Below are 21221 nucleotides of genomic sequence, written 5' to 3'. Positions count from 1 at the left end.
TAGGATGTGAACTTGAACTTTTCATGGCTACCTCTGCCAAAACTTGGAGACGGCCTTTGTGAGAATGAAGCCAGTGCAAAGAAAGTGCAGAACAGCTATGAAAGGAGTCCTGAAAACAGGGTGTGCCCACCCGAATCCAGCAGTGCCTGCAATCCCTGTACTTCTGGATGTTTCATGTACCAATGCATTCTCTCCACATGACCCCCTCTCCCTTTGGAAAGATTCTTTTGAAAGCTGGCTGGACTTCAAGCGTAAGTAGTCAACAGAGTTCCAACTTGTATATATTTAGCGCCTTTATTAGTATTTTTTCAATAGACTACTTTAAAGGTACATTTTCAGTGAAATGTTCGCAAACTTTGGGACTGTTATGATTATTTATGAACATGTGATTTGCAAAATATCTCACTGTTAGTTAAGATAAATTACTGGGTTTAAGCACGGCTTATCCCCTGTACATGTTTTTCCCCTCGAGAGGACACATGTGTGGCCAGAGTGAGAGTGACAGAAAAAGAACTAAACTCTCGAGTCTCTGAATCATAGGCCAGCTTTCCCCCATCCCATGGGATTTGGCCTGGGACAAATCCCAGGTCCACTAGCCTACACTCCCTCTTCCCCTGCGTGAGGCTCTTGTTACTGGGGCTGAAGCATCGTATATGGCATTTGTTAGTGTATCTGTAATCTGTAACTTCCTTTGAAAATGTGATTAACGAATTGCAAACGGTTTCCAAAGGTTTATAAACAGATACTTTGAGAGCCACAGGTAGGTCTGTAGTTTTTGGTGCCTGTTTTATGAAAAAAATATGTGAGGGAGAATTTAATAAGGAAAGATATTCTGTGCTATGAAATACTTTGAGGTGGAGTTTTAAATAAAGGCCAGATGTGGCGAACACACAAACCAGCCTGTGGCCTAGAAGGATGGGACAAGAGGGTATCCATCTGAGGAGTAAGCTGCAACCATCCAGGCGCATGCCTAAGTGCCAGAACCTTCGCTGCAATGTTTAACTGTCTAGCTGTGAGCACCCTTTCGTGTTACACGCAGACTGACATTGGAAGTGTAATGGGATGGGCGAAGGTAATGGCCATGTCAGTGTTGGTTTGAAAAAACCCTCAAATGGCTTTGCTTTTTCTGTGTTCTTTTGGGTAGGCACCAGAGGAAATCAGCTACACACATCCATGTAGCCTCTGCAAAGCAAATATTGTGTGTGTTAATAATTGATAAACTGTACGTGCCGCTCCACGCTGCCAACAGGAAGGAAGGAGATGGGGTTGGGAGGCCCACAACTGGAGAGGAGGGGGCCTGGCCCAAAGCTAATGCCATCTGCAAAAGGGGTGTGGCCAGGGCCGGGAGCCAGCCGTCGTCTGGGCAGATGTTTCTCTCCCAGGGCAGCCACAGTCCTCAGCTGGGAAACACCTTGGCCACTTCCCATGAGGTTCTGGCCTCATCTTGTCTCAGAGGCTGAAGTGGCCATTTCAGGAGGAGAGAAGGAGGCACGTCTTCTTTCCTCCACACACAAGAGAAAAGGCCCTAATGGCCACTGGGCATTTCATCCTTTCCCTCCTTCATCCCCCATTCCCTTACTTGCTCATCTGTTTACTCCCATCCCCCAAAATACTGTTGGACACTGACTATGAGCCTTGGAGACACGGAGAAGCTAGTTGAAGACGATGGTTATCAAGTAGAAGACGATGCTTCACCACCGTGAATCTGGTCACTTAGGAGGACTCTGGAGCCAGGGCCCCAGAGTCAGGCTCACACGCTAACCAGGTTTCCACCGATAGGCTGTGTGCTTCTCTGGGGCTAGCGTGCACTTACTCGTCTATTGGATGAAGGTAAGAGGTTTCAGCGCACAGGGCTGCGTGAGAAACAAACGGATACAAGTGTGACTGAGCACAGACTGACTATGTCCTAACACACAGGGCTGAGACCATGTCCACTGGCCCACACTGACGGCTGATGCTATCTGTCACTGACGTAGGAGACAGGGCAGCCCCAGCCTCACGCACTCATCCCTAGAGAGTACATTCACAGGATAAAATGGGTCTTAACAGCACAGTGGTCTATGAGTTTTATTCCTTGAAAGAGGCAGCTCAACCTGATTTGGTGGCCAGTTCTTGTCAACGTCAAAGAGAAGGTTCTCAGATAAGGATGGGGTTTCCTGGCCAGGTGGCCAGGCAGGCCTGTGACAGAATAATGGTCCCTTCCCTTAGAATTTACGAATTAGCATTTGTGACTGTCACAGCATGTCCAGCCTCAGGGGAGGGGGCCCCAGGGAAAGGGGCTCCGAGTGGCAGTATCAGCCATGACTCTCCTGGCTACAGGCTACACAATCTGAACGTTTGCTGGTTTTTAAGTTTTTGTTTGTTTGTTTGTTTGTTTTCCTGCTTGCCCATGTAACAACTGGTCGTTGTAGAAAAATTGGAAAATATTGAGAAGTGCAAAAAAAAAGAAAAGAAAAAAGAAAAATTGCCGTCACTACTACAATGCAAGGCTCGTCACTGGATACTCAATATTCTGCTATCTTTCCCAAGGGGTAAGCACTTTGAGAAGTTACTGTTTTCATTTTTCTAAGTCATTATTTCTCTAACAAGGAATTTATAAAATGTAGCGACCAATCTGTTTTGCTGTGTAAGTCACAGCCTTAAGCACGCACACACACACACACACACAAAAGCAGAGGTTTCCTGCTGGCCAGCTTCCCCCTCGCCTCTGTCACTTTCATGAAGAGGGTTTCTTGTGCCAGGCACTGTGCCAAGCATTGTGCATATCTCATCTAATTCTCACAACTCCAAGGGAAGGATAATCGCTTCCAAGATGGGAAAATGCAAAACCCAGGGATGTGCATACGTCACTTGGTGACATGCTAATAGGCAGTGGAATCAAGTTCAAAACCAACTCTGCCTGGTTTCTGAGCCTCTGGTCCTCACCACCTTCCACACTGCCATCCTTGCTGTGGTCTCCTGACTACCGCAGGTCCTCAGCCCAGATGGCATGGCATATAGCAGGCATGTTACTGGTTGCAGAACCACTCTGGAAGTCAGATCCCACCCGCTATTCATGTCTCTGTTAACAAGACTCATTTGGGCTGCCCTGAAACTGGCCTTGGTGGCCAAGGATGCAAGCCTCAGTTTTAGATTTAAGAACAACTACAATAGACTGAGTATCATGCCACACACCCGATGTACCATGTGTATTACCCAGTAACCGCTATCCAATTCAGGGCCTCAGAGGAGCCTTGCAGGACCTGGCGATGTGCTGCAGCTGTGATCTCCATGCGAGTTGTGCTGGCCTCTTTGTGTGTGACCCCATAACAGACTTTTCTAGAGAAGATACGTGACGGGATGACCCAGACATTATGCCGAGAGAGAAATTCTGATGAGTCTGTTCATCAGAGGGGAGATGAAATCCTTCATGTTCATGGGAAGATGAAAAGCCCAGATACACCGGAGGGAAACAGGGCCGTGAGGGTGTGTCCAAAAGCAGCCGGAAGGTGGGAGAGAGGCAACAGGGCATGTTGAGACAACAAGCCTTTTCCTTTTTCTAAAAGGTACCATGCTCTTATTAATTAATGTTTTTAAGTGTCTCAAAGATGAAAAGTCCTACGTGCTCTCTTAGTGTGATTACAAAATCCTTTTGATCACTGTAAAACTAAAACAGCTTTGGTATTTTTTAAAGAAACATCAATTAACAGGCTGCTTTGAAAACCCAAATGACCTTTATCTTAATCAGTGTCCTCTGAGTCTCTGTGAGTCATACACACTGTGTGTGGGGAGGAGGTGGCCCAGCCCTGCCACCATTTTTGTAGGTCAAACATGGCTTACTACACAGTGGCTGGATTTAAACTCCCATTCTCAAAAAGTCAACCTGTCCTATAATAGCAAGCTAGTCATGAAAATAAAAATCGTGTTGAGTGATTGGGGTGGGAGGAACTTTTTGTGCCAGCAAAAGGGCAGGGAACAGGGGATTCTGATGCAGGGGGGATAGTGGCCTCTGCCTGCCTGCTGACTCAGGTAAAGGGGGGATGCTAAGAAAAGACCATCTCTCAGCAGATAAAAAACAAGTACATGGATGCTTTGTGCAAAATCAAGATGCAAGTGGGCACCTGGGAGAAAGCTACTCTGGTAAATTAGAACACTTTGAGACAAACCCCTCTCTGAAGTTTCATGAACAAAGGTTAGATACAAGACAGCCTTCAAAATGAATTTCAAATAGCGTTACACTGAGTTCTTGAGCACAGACATGTTCCATATTCCGACTATTTTCTGTATTTCCTATAAAGATTTCCGATACCACGGAGTTGTTAGGAGATTATATTGAGGGTAAAAAGAGGACCTCTATAATTTGAGAGTATGGGACATTTGACAAGCAACTTTTTATTTGGTTTTGCATTTATAGATCTTAAGCTGGCATTATTCCTTTGAGAGATTAACTATTTATCACAAGACCCTTGGGTATGTGGAAGCTGTCAGACCATTTTGAACAAGAGCTAGAACTGGTCAGTTTAGCAACTGCCAAGAGAATGCATTTCCTGATTCACTCAAGGGAAATCAGAAAATAGTGTCAATCAACACTGTGACACGACATTTTCACCTCTGAATGATGCCGTGGAGTGAATTCCGCAGTCAGTAATGTTCCTAATGCCTCGCCCCAGTCCCATCACTGAGAAAAGGAGGCTAGTCTGACGATCTCAGCTTAGGGGGATGGCAGTCAAAACCGAGAGATCTCTCAACTTCAAGATTTTTGTGCTAAATGACATGAAGGGAAGGAAGAGGACAGTGAATTTGCAAGCGAAGTACGAGTAAACAGAAATTTAAAAAAGAGGGAAAAGAATCCTTACTTCAAAGCCAGCTGCCGTTACCCTCGACTCTGCTTTATGCCTGTAACAGTATCAGCCCATGTCAGGCTGCTGCGCCTTCATCAAAGGTGCATGTGTGTGTCCGTGTGTGTCATTTTATTTAGGGAGCTGCTTAACATGATATGATAACATTATTTTGTGTCTCTGTTCCTGCTTACATTTTTATAGATAATCGTGAAGGAGAGGGAGACACAAAGGGCTCCATCTTTCTGGCCATGTCGTCTAAGAGTTTCTCTGACCCTTCCAGCTAAAGTCTGTCTCCCTTCTCTTCTGGGTGGCCCTTGTTCTGTTCCTCCCTGAGGACGCAACTTTGCAGCATAAACATGCATGTGGCCATGTTTTCAACCAGACTGCTCTCTGCCCTAGTTATGCCTTGACCACCAAACTCAACAGGTTCTCATCCATCATTGGTCCATCCAGACCACTGGACTGGCAACTGAGCAAAATGTTCAGTTTTGATTTTTCATTTTTGGCGAGTGATCCTCAATTCTGCTGATGTGTCTTTTAAAAAGTGTTTGTGGATGCATGCTGGTCTGACTAAGGCCAAGAGATTTCTGATGTCACTCGTGACTCATGGGAAAGCCAATGGCACCCTGGTAAGGCTGACTGAGCCCTCTGGATCTTATATTTGTCTGTGATAACAGACATGTGGCAGAGGCTGAAACGGGCAAGTGTAATCAGAGAAAGAGGCCAGTGGGCCTGGCAAAGCAGACAGGGCTCAGCAACAACCACATCCATTGTTTCTAACTAAGTGTCTCTTGTAATTGAATCACATCTCTCCATCCCTCTTGCCACCAACTTATTGTCAGCCACCATGATACCTCTCCCCTTGATGAGGGTGATTGTCTCTAATCACCCTGCCTGGACCCCACCCCTCCAATTCGTTCTCCAGGACCCAGCCAGGCAGATTCTCCTGCTCCCCAAATCAGGTCATACCACTGGTCTGGAATGCTCCTGGCTCCTCACGTCTTATAGGCTGATGTCCAACATTCCAGAATGCCACAAGTTCCCATCACTCTGACTCTGCTGGCTCTTCTGGCCTCTCTCTCTCACCACTTCCTGCTCTCAACATACTCCCCAGCTAGGCTGAACCAGCTGTGAAAAACGTTATTATCATTCCTGCCTTCGGGCCACTGCACACAACACTCCACCTGTTTCCAACATTCTGCACCCCAACTCAAAGTCAAGTGGCCCCTTAGGGCTCAGCAGAGTCAGCTGCTCTGGAAGTCCTCACTGGCCCGTCCTTTCTGCACTCCACTCAGTCTCCCATGGAAGCTCCAGCTCCACACCCATCACGCTGGACTGCCAATGAGTTGCTTACTTGCCTGTCTCCCTGACTGGGTCCCAAGCATCTTTGGGAAAAAGGCTATTTCTTGTTCAGCATCAAACTTCCACTGCCTAGGAGAGCGCCTGGCAAAGAGTGGGTTCTCCATGAATACTTGATGAATGAGTGAACAGAGTAAATGAACAAATTAGGATGTGTATTCACTTAATGAACACCTACTATGTGCCTGGTCCGTTCTAGGCATTTTGTGAACATGAACTCATTGAATCTTCAGAACAAGCCCAGGCAGTAGGCATTCTTTTTGTCGTCATTTTTTAGTGAAGGAAACTGAGTCCAGGGAGGTTGAGTAACTTGTCCAAGGTCACACAGTGGCAGAGCTGAGGTTGACCCCAGACATCTGGCCTCAGAGACTGCTCTGCTCCATGGAGAAATGTGTGCCAGTGGACCTGAGGTTGCTGCCTGGTGCCTGCCTGAGATGTGTCCTGCCAGGGAACAGAAAGGGGATGATGGCAAGGTGACCTGTGGTCATCATCAACCAGCTCCCTGCAAATCCGCATGGAACAGAGCTGAGCTCCAAATTACCTCTCAAAGGAGTGTGTGTGAGTGTGAGTGTGTGTGTGTGTGTGTGTGTGTGTGTGTGATTTATATTTGTATTTGAGCCTGGATGAAATAGGCTTCATTTATGGAGTGGCCAACCCATATTACTCTCAAACCTGCTGCAGTACCAGGAGTCAGATAAATGATTTCCCCCTCTCGGTTACTCCCAAATCCTCTTCCTGGAGTGAGGTGAGAAACTCAGACTTTGGGGGAGAAGTAGGCATTTAGGAGAACTAGAATATCTTAACTGATTCTAAGACACAGATTACATTTCTGAAATCCCTCCCCCTCTTCACTGGGGAGATGCAATAATACTCTGTGATGCCTGTCAGCTTCTGAATATCCCAGTTAAACCCTCTACCTGATTTTTCTCCTCTTCCATCTGTTTAGCCTTCTCATCCCCAAGAAACTGAGCTTAGCTCACTGGGCAATGCCTTCCACTTGGACACGTCTGCCAAGCAGAGACCCTGCCTTGAGCGTTCCTCAGCATAGGGTCTTTGGGCTCTTTACATGGAGTAACTGAGTGTGTGTGTCTTCCTTCTAGATGATGATCTAGATTTGTCTCTTGTCAAGTCTGGCTTCAGCTCTGTCTGGGGTGAACTGTGTGTCTCTGTCTGTTGGACTTTGGTTTCATAGTCACTGGGTCCAAGTGGGAGAAGTCCCTGTGGCTCTGGTCAATGTCCCCTTGTCTTGGTCTTCGGGAGATTCCCATCCTTTCAGGAAGCAACAGATTTCAAACCTGAACCCAGCGCTCCTGGGTTCAGGAATTTTGGTCTTGGCCAGCGGATGCACTAAAGTGCTCAATCCTGAGGAATCCTCAGCCACAGACCAAAGAAACAGCAGCTATCATGTTATCTACCTGGTACGTACATATGTGTGTGTGTGGCGGGGGAGGGGAGCTGTCAGTAGGGCAAGGGCAGGGGTAGACCCTGCCCCAAGGAGAAAGGGGCAAGTGAGACTGAGATCCTCCAAGCAAAACCCTGCCTGGCTTAATGGAATGACTTCCTTGAGTCAAAATTCTAAATGTATTTCATGTTTCCCTGGCCCTGCAAACATCCATGGAGAATGTGGAAATGGCACCTGGGAGGTATGTTCACAAACATACGTGCCTGTGGCAGAGTTATGAAAGTTGAGTGAAGAGCTAATGGTTCCGGCACCTTCTCAATAAAGTGTAATGGTCAGTTCAGGGTGTGATGGGGATTAAATGATTGTACCCAAAAGCCCATGGTCTCAACCTTTTTATTTGCATTCTTTGGGTCTTATCATTTAGGATTATGTAAAAATGACAGCTGCTTATAATTATTTGGAGGTTTGAGCTGCAATAATTAAAAACAGCTGCCTTTATCTTACCGCTACCAGACTTAACCCCGCGAAGTTGGGTCTACTGAACTTCAAAGAAGGAAGCAAGAAATAAAAGAAAACGCCACACATTACTAACAAATTTCTAGTGATTCATTTAAATGTATAACCAGTTATTCCAACAGCCTTCAAACCTTTAATTATCTTTTAAATATATATAATTTGGGACTGCTAATTAGATAGCAATTTAATGCTCTCATGGGGATTCAGATGCACTGTCTTTCTAAAATGTAAACTCGGGGAGGAATAATCATTGGCATTCAAATGATTGAATTCTTCAGTTATTCAAATGAGTGTGGGCATCTACACTGTTGAAATGATCTGAACATTCTGCTGTCAGCCCCAGCTGTAGGTTTGGATGGGCTCCTCCAGAGACGCAGGGTAAGGCTTGGTTTTCTCCTAGTCCAAGTCCAACCCTCTGGAGGGAAACAAGTCAGAGCCTGGGGGAAGCCTAACATCACTCAAGCAGCTCAGTCAAGTCTCCTCTTAGATGCAGATGGCTCTGCTTTCCTTTTTGAAGGAGGGATAAACTTTCCCGGAATTTATAGTTATGAAAGCTTTCATGTTCCCTTCCCAGGAGTTCTCCATGCTGGTAGGCCTGCTATTGTCTGGACAGTTAACATTTTAATTAATAACTCTCTCCCCACAACAGGCTGCTTGCAGAGGGAGGAGGTGAAGATTTCACTCTGCCTTGAGCTTCCACTTCCTGTGTATTCCTACCCCCGTTGAGATGGGCCTTTAAATTATATAAAGATGTGCATCACATGGAGAAAAGCAATTGATCAATTAGATGACATTGGGCAATGATAGAAGCCAGCTCTCCCACCTCAGTCTCACAACATGGCTAGGGTTTGCATTCCTGAGCCGGGGCTAGTAGCTAGCAGCTGAGGCTCATTTCCCCCCGAGGGGAAGGAGGTGCAGACAAATCTATAGGAATTTTTAAGAGATCATTATTCAACACATTGCATGTAATTACATTTTGATGAGCTTTTTATTGCTAATTCATCATCCGAGATGGGGCACTCTAGATATGAAATTAATCTAGTAAAACAAAGGTCAGAGTGTGTCCAGTGAAAAGAAAAGCTTTGTCCGCATCTAATCCTTTTCCAAAACAATAAAGAAGCAGAGTATCCTCTCTCCAACCCAAATTTCCTTAAAGTACCTTCTCGATTACTACCCGCACAAAGCCAAGGCTTCCTGGTACTTCTAAGGGCAAGTGTGGATGCTCCCAGCAGGCTGGGGTGAGGGGAGAACGTGCAGGGGTCTGAAGTAGAGGGAAAATGTGCCTGTGCCATCATGGCATTAATGCAAAAGTCTGTGTGGCTGCACAGAGAACTATAGTTGAAGCGCTAGAGAAAACCAAATTTTGCAAAGAAAGAATCAGTCCAACGGGTATCTTGGCATGAGTTCTTTCTGAAGCAGACCCGAAGACCAGGATTCAAGGGTCAGGTTTTTACTTGAAATGGGTTCCCAGGAAATGCCTGTAGGGACATGACGAAATGACTCAGAGACTGGGAAGGGCAGGCAGCCAACGCAAGGTGCAACATGGAGCATGTCAGCACTGGGCAATGGGAGCTGAGTCCCACCGGGGGCTCTGGGAGCAGGGTGGGGCAGGCCCCTGGAGATATCCCACCTGTGAGGTGGGGGGCTCCCCAGTCTTTGGTGGAGGGATGCTACTCCTGGCCCATCTGGCCTGCTGCATGCCTGAGAAGAGTGGACTCCAGAAGCCAGAGAACATCCTCACTCAGGTGCTGGCAGCTGCAAGCCAGGCTGGCATGTGGGGAAACGGCGAGAGCTGAGGGGACATAGTCAGGCATTCCCAGCAACTGATTTGCTAAGCATGTTCCCAAATAGGAATTTATCAATAAAACCTCAAGTCACTCTTCCTTGTCCTTTGGAAGTCTGTCCTAAATCTACCAATAGATTCCAGACATGACATTGACTATCCTCACACCTTAGGGGCTTAGCATACACTGTTCCCTTTGCCGGAACCAGTCACCACATCCTGGCACAGGGATTTCCCTGAGGGCTTCAGGGCTCAGCTTAAAATGGCACCCCTAAGAAGGGTTCTCCCTGACCATCCAACGAAGCGAGGTGCCTCTCCCCACTTTTTTTTCTCAGATCCTTGTTTTCTTTGGAGAGAGTTTATCCGAAATGTGTAAAACTTTTTGTTTGTTTACTTTTGAGCTTTTAAAAACATCACTTCTCCATGAGATTGCAAACACCAAATGAAGGGGGAATTATGTCTGTCTTGTTTTATCACTAGATCCCAGCATCTAACAGAGTGCTTAGCACTTGAGAGGTGTTCAATAAATACATGCCAGATGAGGGAAGGAGAGAGGGAGGGAGGAAGGAGGGAGGGAGGCTCCAGAAGCACCAGAATGAGCAAGTTACAGTTACCTATCCAGGTGTCTGAAAGCCCCTTGGCTGCTCCCAACTGTGCTGGACTGGATTACAAACTGTGACCTAAAGCTTACAGGCTGCACACCAGCTCCCTGCGCCTTCCCTAGCTACCTCCTCCACAGCTAGACACCAAGTCCTTTTATAAATTCTACTACTTGTCAGCATTTGCACCCTGGTGCCTAATAATATACTGTGTCATTGTGTGATCAATCTCTTCTATGTGGATCTTCTCTCCTCTTTATTTATTATTCCATTTCCTCTGCTAGGTACCTTACCAAGCCCTGGATATACAGGGTGGACAAAACACAATCTGTTCAGTGTCTTCAGTTGCTTGCAGTGCAGTGAGAGGGCACATGTGTCAAAATATTTCTACAGTGTAGTGCGGAGCCCAAATTCTAAGGCCTGAGCAAGGAGTCTGGTGGGATAGAGAGAGACCTCTTTGGGTGCAGGGGTGGGGTGGAGTGGAGAGGAAAGTTTTGTGGGGAGGGAGGGAAGAGGTACAGACTGTGAGCTCCCTTAGAGCAGAGGTCAGAGCTACACCCAACAGTGGTTCACAGACCTGGGGAGCTCATGGGCGTATCAGTCAGGCTGCTCTGGTTGCAAGCAACAGATACCAGTTCTTAATAATCACTTGAGCAAAAGGGTAATTTACTAGAAGTGTAAATTAATAAAGGAACTGATAGAGCATCTTTTCCTCCTGCCTTTCCTTTCCTTTCCTTTCCTTTCCTTTCCTTCCCCTTCCTCCCTCCCTCCCTTCCTTTCTTCCTTTCTTCCTTCCTTCCTTCCTTCGTTCCTTCTTTCCTCCCTCCCTCCTTCCCTCCCTCCCTGTCTTCTTCTTGTCTTCCTTCCTCCCTTCCTTCCTCTCTTGCTTCCCTTTCCTTTTCATTCTTCCTCTTTCCTTCCATTCTTCCTTCTTTCCTCTCCTTCCTTCTTGGCAGAGTAAGGACTTAGGAAAAACAAACCTTCCCTCTACTCTTACATTTGTATCAGTCAGGGCCCCAGCAGGAAGCACATGGCATAGTCAAGCTGGCTAATTAAGGAAAGTTTAATAAAGAGGCTATTGTAACGCTGTGGGTAGGGTGTAGAAAACTACAAAAAAATGGTGCAGTACCCTGAAGCTACAGGCAGTGGAGACCTTTTCTCCCACTCTGCATGAAGGGACAAAGGAAGGAGCAATTACGGGAGCCCACAGAGGGAAAGCCACTGAGTGAGGGAGGCTTTGTGGCTTTAGATTATGTGCGGCCCGTCCCGGAGGATACAGGGCTGAGTCTACACTGACCCCATTCTCCTCTCTCCCTTTCTTGTGGGCACAGCCCAGAGCAGAGGAGACGCTGCTGTGTCCACACAGGTGTGGGTGTGGGGCCGAGAGCAGAGGGAAGGGGAGAGCTGTCTGCAGTAGCGAGGGGAGGCTCTCCAGCTCAACTTTCATTTTGTCAAAGAAGCTCATAACACAGCTTTGGAATTAAGAAAAGTTCTTTCAATTGAATATATTTTATTTTGTGAAAAATGACATTGTCCATAGTCATTCTTTTTTTTTCTTTTTTTCTGAAGACTGATTCCAATTTACTTTCTGACTGGCGGCCCTTGGGCTAGGCATCAGTTATCCCCTCTGAGATGAGTAGGAACATGCAGGATGCTTTGAGGACAGAAGGAGGCAAAACACATAAGGTGCTCAGCATAGAGCCTGGCCATTAACACCCTTTGGGGCAGTTGCACTGTTACTGTTAGTCCTCTATCTGCTAAACCCCATATGCCCTAGGTGTCTAAGCACATACACAGCCACAGAACTCGGGGACCAACAGGCTGTTGAGTTCTTGAGGTTCACAGAACAGAGTGTAGCTCTCAGCAAACAGCAACCAGGCACCCCACTAACTTGCCTAATCCCCAGACTCAGGAGGTGTAAGTGTTCCCAGCTCAGGGCTGCAATGGTTCCATTTAAGTGTCCAGGTCGGGGCAGTTCAAACAGTGCCCTCAACAATTTCATCAAGAGGAAAGCATGCGGGGCTCTGTTTTCTCTTTTGCCAAATGATGTATTTCAAAAGGAACAGGCTCACTACGTGGGGGTCACACAGTCTTGTTTATTTTTTCTCAGAGAACACACTCCTCTGAGCAGATACATTTACTAAGCATCCGTTAATTCTTTCTCTTAAGCGGGATAGATTCAGACCAGGCCTAAGCTGGAGTCGTCTGGGGTCTGTTCAGAGAATGTGTGCTGGCAGGGACGGTATCTTTGGGACCTGGCACACGGCGGTGCCCGGGCGCCACCTACTGGGGAGTCTCCTTCAGTTCAGCAACAGGCTGGGCAGAAGGAGGGCCAGGAAGCTGAGGATTCCAGCATTTGGGAGCCACAGAAAAGTTTGTAAATAATGGTAGTTCCCCACCCCACACACGCTGACAAACTAGGGCAGCAGAATGCATGGTTCTGAGACCAGAGAGAAAACTCATGTCTGGTCTGGTCCGAGACAGCGGTCCTGGAGAGAGCGGGGGGCCCCTGTTAAGTGGGAAGAAATGTCCCCCAGAGTGGACTGTGAATGCAGTTGGCGTGCATGCTACCTCCTCTGGGAAGCCCCCCTGCATTACAAGGCACCTTCCTGGGAAAAAAGCAGACACTTCCCCTGCAAGCCCATAGATCTTCTTGGCCCCTCTGGCCATTGGGGAGTGAGCTTCCTGTGGGCAGGGACATCCTTCTACCTACTTCTATGTCTCCATTAGTTTGCACAGTGCTTGACGCAAGGAACACCTGATGAATGCTTGCAGACAAGCAGGAGGGCAGAGGAACGGCAGAGAATAGGAGGTATTGATCAATCACGCGTGCTTCAATTTCTGCACCTGACATAGGAAGGACTCAGTAAATGTTTCATGAGTGAATGTGTAGCCCCTGCATTTCTCATTTATTGTAAGAAATTGGTACCTAGACATTTAGTCATTAGCATCCATCAAACATCAAAATCATTCGATAAATACTTACTGACTGCATCCTCCATGCAACAGCAAACTCCCAGGAATTCACCAGGGACAGTAGGGGAGAGGATGAACACAGAGACATTTCCCAAGAGTGCTATGTCAACCAAGGGAACTAAAGCAGGGGATGTCATGGGGAGTGACAGAAGCAGAGAGAGGCTCCTTTGGCCAGGGAGCAGGCATCCCTCTCCGCAGGGGTGACACCTGAGATGAGACAGGGGATGAGAACACACCAGTCGTGGGTGTATCTGACACAAGATTCCAGGCAGAGAGATGAGCAGGCACAAAGATTTAAAGCAGGAAGATTTCTGAGAAACCAACAAGAGGACCTCCATGTGGCTGGAGCACAGGGGAGCATGGGCTGCCACACAGCTCAGGCAGGGCAGGGAGGTGGCGACAGATGCAGCAGGGACCGGGCTTACGGCCAGGAGTTTGGGGTTTTCTCTCTATGCAAAGGGAAGCCACGCCATCTGACTGATGTCTGTGAAAGCCCCCCCCCTGCCGAATGAATAGTGCTGGGGTGGGGGGCAAAAACAGGTGCCCAGAGAGGAGCTGAAAGGGAGCTGAAGTCATCCAGGAGAGACAATACGGTGGCCCTAACCAGGGGGTAGTGACAGAGAGAGGCAGATGGGCTTGGGGAGCGTTTTGGAGCCAGATGCAATCGGACATGAGGGTGGATGATGTGGGGGAGGGGCCCAGCAAAAGCCCCACCCACACCTGTTGAACTAACAAGAACCCTTAGCATTTACATTGAGCAGCCGTGGATGGGAAAAAGAAATGGAGGAAAATTAATGGAGGCATTGTTGGTCCAAGAAGTATACAAAAAAGAAAACTGTTAGATGTGCGGGAGACCTTACATAATTGACAATCTGCATAAGGATATAAAAATCACATTTAAACTTCCCATCAAAATTTTTAAACATGATCCAGTCTCCTCACGTTGCCTGAGCCAAATCAGTTGGACTTTGACGAGGATTCTAATAGTGCTGCTACCATTTAAGCTTCTATTTAACTGATATTTGATACGCACTGTCTACTTAGCATTCCACATATATTTACATGTATCCATAGGCATGTCCACTTAATTCCATATGAGAGGACTATGGTATAAGAATATTTATTAGCATGTCCACACGTCAATCCGTGTGTTCACTGACATTCTGCAAAGGTCCATCTGTGACTCACGTGTAATAGCAAAAAGGCCTGGATAAATGACCTGCCTGGCCATACCTAAGAACAAAACAGCAGAATCAACGTTCACAGTGGGACAGGGACAGTCAGAGAGTGACAGAAGTAAAAGGCTGTTGACATCAGACAGAGTTCAGGCTGTGGAGAGCTAGTGGCTGGGACAACAGCAAAGTTGGATTCTAGAGGGAGTCGGAAGATTCTGCAATAGGTTAGGAACATGCCACAGTGATTGCAGAGTTTGGGCTGGTTAAAGAGCTCACCCGAGTTTTACAGAATGACAGAAACGGTTTGAGTGTCTGAATATTCTGATTAGATCAGCTGACAGCTCAGGCTCACCCCGTGCGGCTAACGCTTCCCGCCACTGGCTCATGCTGCACAGTTTGGTGCGGGACTGAACCCACATTGCTGAAACAGGCAGAGATGTGCGGCCAAACCAGAGAGGTCATCTGCCCTGGCCATCGGCTCGCTGCCCTGAATTCTGGACAGTTCCCCACTTTCACTCTCTGAGAGGCCACAGCCTGCGAGGGAGGGGCCACGGCCACCAGAGAGGAGGCTAAGAAGCCACCCACTGTTTGCAGTGACTCCCAGGATGGAAAAGTGATGGGTGGTGGTAGTGGTGAAGTTTGTTGTCATGTACTTTAAGGAAAGAGGAGGTCCTACGATCAGTCCCTTTTATCTAGAAGGGTCCACAATGTCTGGTCACACTCTAGAGACCTGTGCTGTCACGTGCGGCTCATCAGCACCTGAAATGTCGCTCGTCAGAACAGAAATGAGCTGTGTGTGTAAAATACATACCAGATTTCAAAGATAAGTATGTAAAGAATGTAAAATAGCGCATTAATAATTTTTTATATTATTGTATATTAAAACAATGTGATTGTGGATATACTGTGTTCAATAAAATATATTCTTAAACTTAATTTCATCCATTTCTTTTTTGCTTTTTTAGATGTGGCTACTAGAAAAATTGTAAATTACACAGGCAGCTCGTGTTTGTGGTTCACATGATATGCTTACTGGACCGTGCCCGTCTAGACAGATTCTAACTATAATCACCCAGTGATGACTCTCTTACTCATCCATGTGGCTGTAGAGACCAGGCCTCCTGGTCAGTCCCACCTCCAACCACTCTGCCTCCTATCTTCTGAAGAACCAACCAGCATAGCAGAGTGAATTTCACACGTCTCAACTGATCTGGGTTAGAGCTCCAGGCTCTGGCACTTTCTAGTCCCCTCACCACCTTATCAATTAGTGCCTCGACTTCCTGTATGCAACCTGGGGACATCTGCCTTCCTCGCAGAGAACCCCAGTACCTCAGCCTGGCACTCACAGTTGGCTACAGTCAGACTCCAGGTGCCAACTAGATCCATCTTCCACCCAGGCCTGCCCTCACACACACCCTTCCCTTGAGCCTCTGGGCTTTCCACCGCACCTATATCCTAGGCTTGCTATTAAATGAGTTAACGATTAAAAGCTTTAACACATGTAAAACACTTCAAACAGTGCCTGTCACATAAAAAGGAATCGACAAATGTGTTTTTTTTAAAAAAAAAACATACTAAGGCCAACAATAACAATCATACAAAAATGCATCTTCCTGAGTAGTGTCTACAGTTACTCACACTCCTTAAATATTAAATGTTACGCATCGCATTAGACTGTGAGTTTTCTGAGGGGGGGCACATCTCTGTAACCTCTCCAAGCAGCTTGCTCAGGCCTAGAGCACAGTGGACATTCAGCAAATGCTGGAGGAATGAATGGAGGTTTCTCTCCATTATCCCCAGCTCCTATCTCATCTACCACCACATCCAGTGGCCCAAGCGACTGGCAACATTTCATCCAGAATAAAAACCCACCAGCATCCTTCCCCATCTCCTGGGCTTGCAGACGCAGAATGAACAGCCTTTGGCAGGTGTCACCATGGGCTTCGTGGGAACAAGTCCTAGGTTTTGCCTGCCTCAGACTCTTCTGTGGAGCCCTGCCTGCCCTGTGGCTGCTAGAAGGAGGCCTTCTTCATGTTCTTTTGGTGATCGGACCAGGCCCACATTCCAGGCCCCCTTGGGGGAAGGAAATCAACTCAAATATCCCTTTGTTCTAACATGGAAGGGGAGATGGATCACCAAAATATATACAAAAAAAGGATAAAACAAAAATCTGATCATGCTAAAGATGGTACCTTCCCTCAATGCCCTATTGGGCAAAATGAAAAGAGAGAGATTCAGGGCTCCACATTTTAAGAAAAAAATCATAAAGCTCTCAAAGACATGGGAAGCATAAAGTGGAAAACAAATCAATCTAGACAGTAACTCTAGGTAACTATACTTTGAAATAGTTTTAACCTGAATGTTAAAGAGTGGTAGAGACCAAGGAAAAAATTCCAGACATTTAATAACCACGCAAAACACATTCTTCAGGGTCTAACTTGAATCCCACTTGCTGTGTTGCCATCCTGTTCCCCATCCAGAGAATAGGTACTGGCCCCCATCTGTGAGACGGCCCCTGGCGCCCTGGAAGACAGCTACATGCAGCTGCAGCCTAACACAGGACCCAGCACACCAGGAACCGGGTACATATTTGTTGACTCAATGTCACTTCGTGTACCAGAAGTCAAGCTGGTGGCAAGGACAGACTGGTTGAGAAACAATTGGAGAAAGACTAGGGTAGCCCGATTGTCAACAGAAAAGTATTCCTGTAGCAGTTCTGCCAATTAAACCAAAGCGAGTCTGCTGAGTAAGGCCCCTACCTCTGCGCTGTTTTTGGAGACATTTCATGATTCACACCCAAGTCATACAAGATTAAAGGAAATACTGGATAAAATCAAGCCAAACATTAAGTTCAGGGGGAAGATTTTATTGGACAAATTAGAAAAATATTGGTATTGTGCTTCAGAGAAACCCACCTCTTTCCTCTGGCTGCAGGGGCAGAAAAACTCTCGGTGGCAGATGGGGAGGGAATATGAGTTGTTTTAAGTGAGCTTGATCCATCCTCTCGCACTGGCCACAACCCCACACTCACACCCAATGTGCTAATCTGGTAGCCTTGGCCAAAACCAAGGGGAACGTGCATTTATAATAAGGATTTGATTATGTGGCTGGGCTTGGGAGAAGGCGAGGCAGGTTTGAATGAGGATTCCCTGCCCGAACCCTTAGCCAGCCAAGGAAGCTGCTGGCAGCTGGTTGTCCTTAGCCACGCAGGAGGGTTCTGACCAGGCTGGATCATGTCTGGTGCAGATATGTTTCCGGGGGAAGCTCCCAAATTACATTATCCCGAAGGACGCAAGGTAAGTGAACATGAAAACATTAGCTTTGGAGATCCCTTCGTTCATTCATCTCTGGGGTCCCTACTATGTGCCGGGTGGACTGGTGATCGGGGAGAAGGGAGAAAGCTTTCTGCTTTTGTCATTCAGGTGAACAAATGTACATGCCAGAGCCTGGAGTGGTCTATCCTTGAAGATTGGCTCTTAACTAATATTCTTCAGTTACTGCAGCTTCTAGTATTATGCTTATTGCTGCCTTAAAAACAAACAACAAAACTTTGGTTCCCTTACATGGTAGGGCTCACATAGCAATTTATAGCACAGTTGTTAACTGTCTTCTAGACCAGAGTTGGCCAAGAAAACTGATAGTGTGTGTGTCTGTGTGTGTGTGTGTGTGTGTGTGTGTGTGTGTGTGTTTGTGTGTGAGAGAGAGAGGGAGACAGGCACAGACAGGTTGAGCCAAGGTTTCACAGACTAAGTTGATGGGAGACTGAAATTAGCATTGCGTGAGCCCAAGGACTCTGCATCTGTTCACTTGTGTGCGCGTGTGTGTACAATCCCTCATCAATGTTTATCCTAATAACCTGAACAGAGTGAATAATCAAGAAGTGTTCTTTAGCTCCTCCCTAAGCATCCACCACCACATCCTCCCAACCTTTCTAGCAGCTGAGCTTCGATCAATGGAGCTAATACAACACAAACAGGGTGCTGGGTTCACCACCACTGTCTGCACCATGTCCTGGGGACTGCTTTGTCACACAAGGCTCTTTGGTGGCATTATCCCATTTATTCTGACAACCAAGCTGTGATTTATACACTATAGTTATGGCAGGATTACAAGGGAGGCTGTGTGACTTGCCCAAAAACACACAGTTCAGATGTGGCAGGACTAGGGGTCAAGGGCAACCTGTGTGTTGCTGAAGTTGCGTTCCTTCCACTTCACTGCTGTCTTTTTCCCAGAAGGAAAACATAAAACTCAAGGCACAGTCAACATCCACTTACTGATAACATTCAGATGGGTTAGTTCATGAACTCCTCAATGGTGGGCATCGCTCCAAACCTCTCCTAAAGATTGTGTGGCCTTAGGGTCAGAGACAGACAACTGGCCTGGCCATTCCTTATGCTTTTATCATAGATCAACTGCAAGATGGTTCATATGGTTTGAGTTCCCACAGGTGAGATATAGAGCATTTGCTTGGGCCATTCCCTTTATGGGAACTTGACCTTGGCTACCACTTTTGGTGAAATCATTCAGTACAATGATTCAACAGTGAGAAGAACAGAAATTACATGTGGTTGTGAATATTTGCACTGGTAGATGATCGTGTGACCTGGTTGGGCTACTTTTCTAAGAGCCTTTCGGCTGCCCTCTCAGTGGCTATAGCTCTGGAAAGTGCATCAGATAGACTCTTCGCAAACAGATCATTTGCTGCATGACCAGAAGATATAAAAAAGCAGAAAGATGTTGTGAGTTGAGTGTGCAATGGGAGCAGCTCATTTCCACTGCAGCACAGAGAGGGAAAGTACCTTGGTGACTTCTGACATCTGGTTCCATTTCATTCCTTCTTTAAAGGCTGATAAATGGGAAGATAATTCACTCACTGGCAGAAGATCCAGGTTTGATTGTTTCATTTACTCTGTTCCACTCCAACTTGGAATAAATAAGCACTAGGAGCCCAGTCTCGGCCACACCAAGCACGTAACTCCTACCACTCCCAACAGACAACCCTACTGGGTGGCTTAGAAATGGGTCAAATGCCAAGCTGTTAGACTTATATGTTTTTAGACTTAAATGTCCTTACAAAGTCAGTAGCTTTTTTCAGTCAGACTTTTCAATAATTCTGAGTTACGTTTGGAATTAGCTAGCTAGTTAACCCAATGCTTTTCTGATTAAAAAAAAAAAAAAAGATTGTTGATATCAAATATTACCATAATTCCCATCTTAAAGTGTGCATATGGGATCCACATGATGTGGCCATGACTCCATTAATACCAGGGCGATTAGAGCAAAGTTGGATGATGATGGAGCTCAAACATGAACTTTTCTAAACAATGATTCAAGTGAGAAGCAAACTGGTTCCCACAATGCTTCTCCAATAAACATTTGCATAGCAGGCACTGCCTCTATTTTCTAATCTCGATGAAAGAGAAAAAGGCATTTGGGTGGATGGGTATGTGTGAATATATATGTGTGTATGTGGATTGCTACAAGAAACAACCTATACATTAACTTTCCAAAGCAGAATTTACTGTATTACTCTTTATATCTTTGTATCTGCTTTCAAATTATCTAAACACACACACACACACCGAAAGAGACCCAAACCCATGGCAGTCACCGCTGATGCCCTTCCAGCATCCACAGGAGATACTCAGTGGACCAGGGCCTCCTATCCGACAAGCCTGGCTGCCCTTCAGTGTTCTCCTCCACACAGTGCTCTAGACAGCCTCTCCCCAAAGGTTGAGCTGGACAAAGATATCATGAGCTGTTCTAGGTTGGGCCTAACCTCACACACTTCAGAGAAAGTGCAAATGATGCTGAAAGAAAATGGTTGACACATCAGGTCTCCAAACATGCTACTGCATATGGCTTAGGCAGGAAACGGAGAAAATCTCAACCATTTCAATGAAACCAAAAAGGTACTGTTGAATCCCTTCAACGCAGGAGGCACTGGGCTTAGGCAATGTAATTTGGGGGCAAATCCCATTGTAGTGAATTTCCAGGAATCCTGGGTCTAATTTGTTGTATCAAATGTGACCTGCAATAACTCAGTCTCAGGTTGGAGTGAGAGAGACCATTTGTCATACAAAGGTACCCATTATTATATGTTTCAAACTGTCTAGAGTTAAAAAAAAAAACACAAAAAAAAACATATACTGGCAGATGTAAAATAAATAAATACATGCATATAACTATATATGAATTTATATACAAAAGGGAGATAGTAAATATATCTATCCAACATTATTTATGTATCATGTGTCAAAATACTAGTTATAAACTATTAACAACCTTTAGGAGACAATATTATAAATTGAGCTTTTAAGGTAAAAACTGCTACAAAGTATTGCCACTGAAGAACTGAACAAAATATCTTCAAATCATAAAAGGAGAAACACAGAAATAAGTATTCCTCTTACCAGTGGTCTGAGTTCTGGATGCGTCAGGATATATCCATTATTTGTGATTGCAAAGGCATAACCGTGAATCCCTAACTGTAAGAGGAAGTGAGAAAGAAACCTTCATTAGCTTGCTCCCTGGTGAATTCACAAAGCATAAAGCAGCCCGACATTTAGTAATTTACAGCTTAAACTTGGC

The 21221-nt window shown here is 46.1% G+C and overlaps 1 protein-coding gene across 3 annotated transcripts in view; it reads right to left on the bottom strand.

Moving 5' to 3' along the window:
- CACNA2D3 (calcium voltage-gated channel auxiliary subunit alpha2delta 3) overlaps window positions 1-21221 on the bottom strand; it is an 837281-nt gene that overhangs the window by 186056 nt on the left and 630004 nt on the right. For all 3 annotated transcript variants that reach the window (XR_002136724.3, XM_088798500.1, XM_088798501.1), the window contains one exon: window positions 21044-21118. Coding sequence is in view for 2 of the 3 variants with exons in the window: in XM_088798500.1 (XP_088654626.1) it covers window positions 21044-21118 (75 nt within the window). In the remaining variant the exon portion in view is untranslated. The remainder of the gene's footprint in view (window positions 1-21043; window positions 21119-21221) is intronic.

This window comes from Rhinolophus sinicus, chromosome 5, assembly GCF_057876585.1.
Source record: "Rhinolophus sinicus isolate RSI-liver-muscle chromosome 5, RSI-T2T, whole genome shotgun sequence".
Taxonomy (NCBI): domain Eukaryota; kingdom Metazoa; phylum Chordata; class Mammalia; order Chiroptera; family Rhinolophidae; genus Rhinolophus; species Rhinolophus sinicus.
This window is presented reverse-complemented; position numbering and strand designations above follow the sequence as displayed.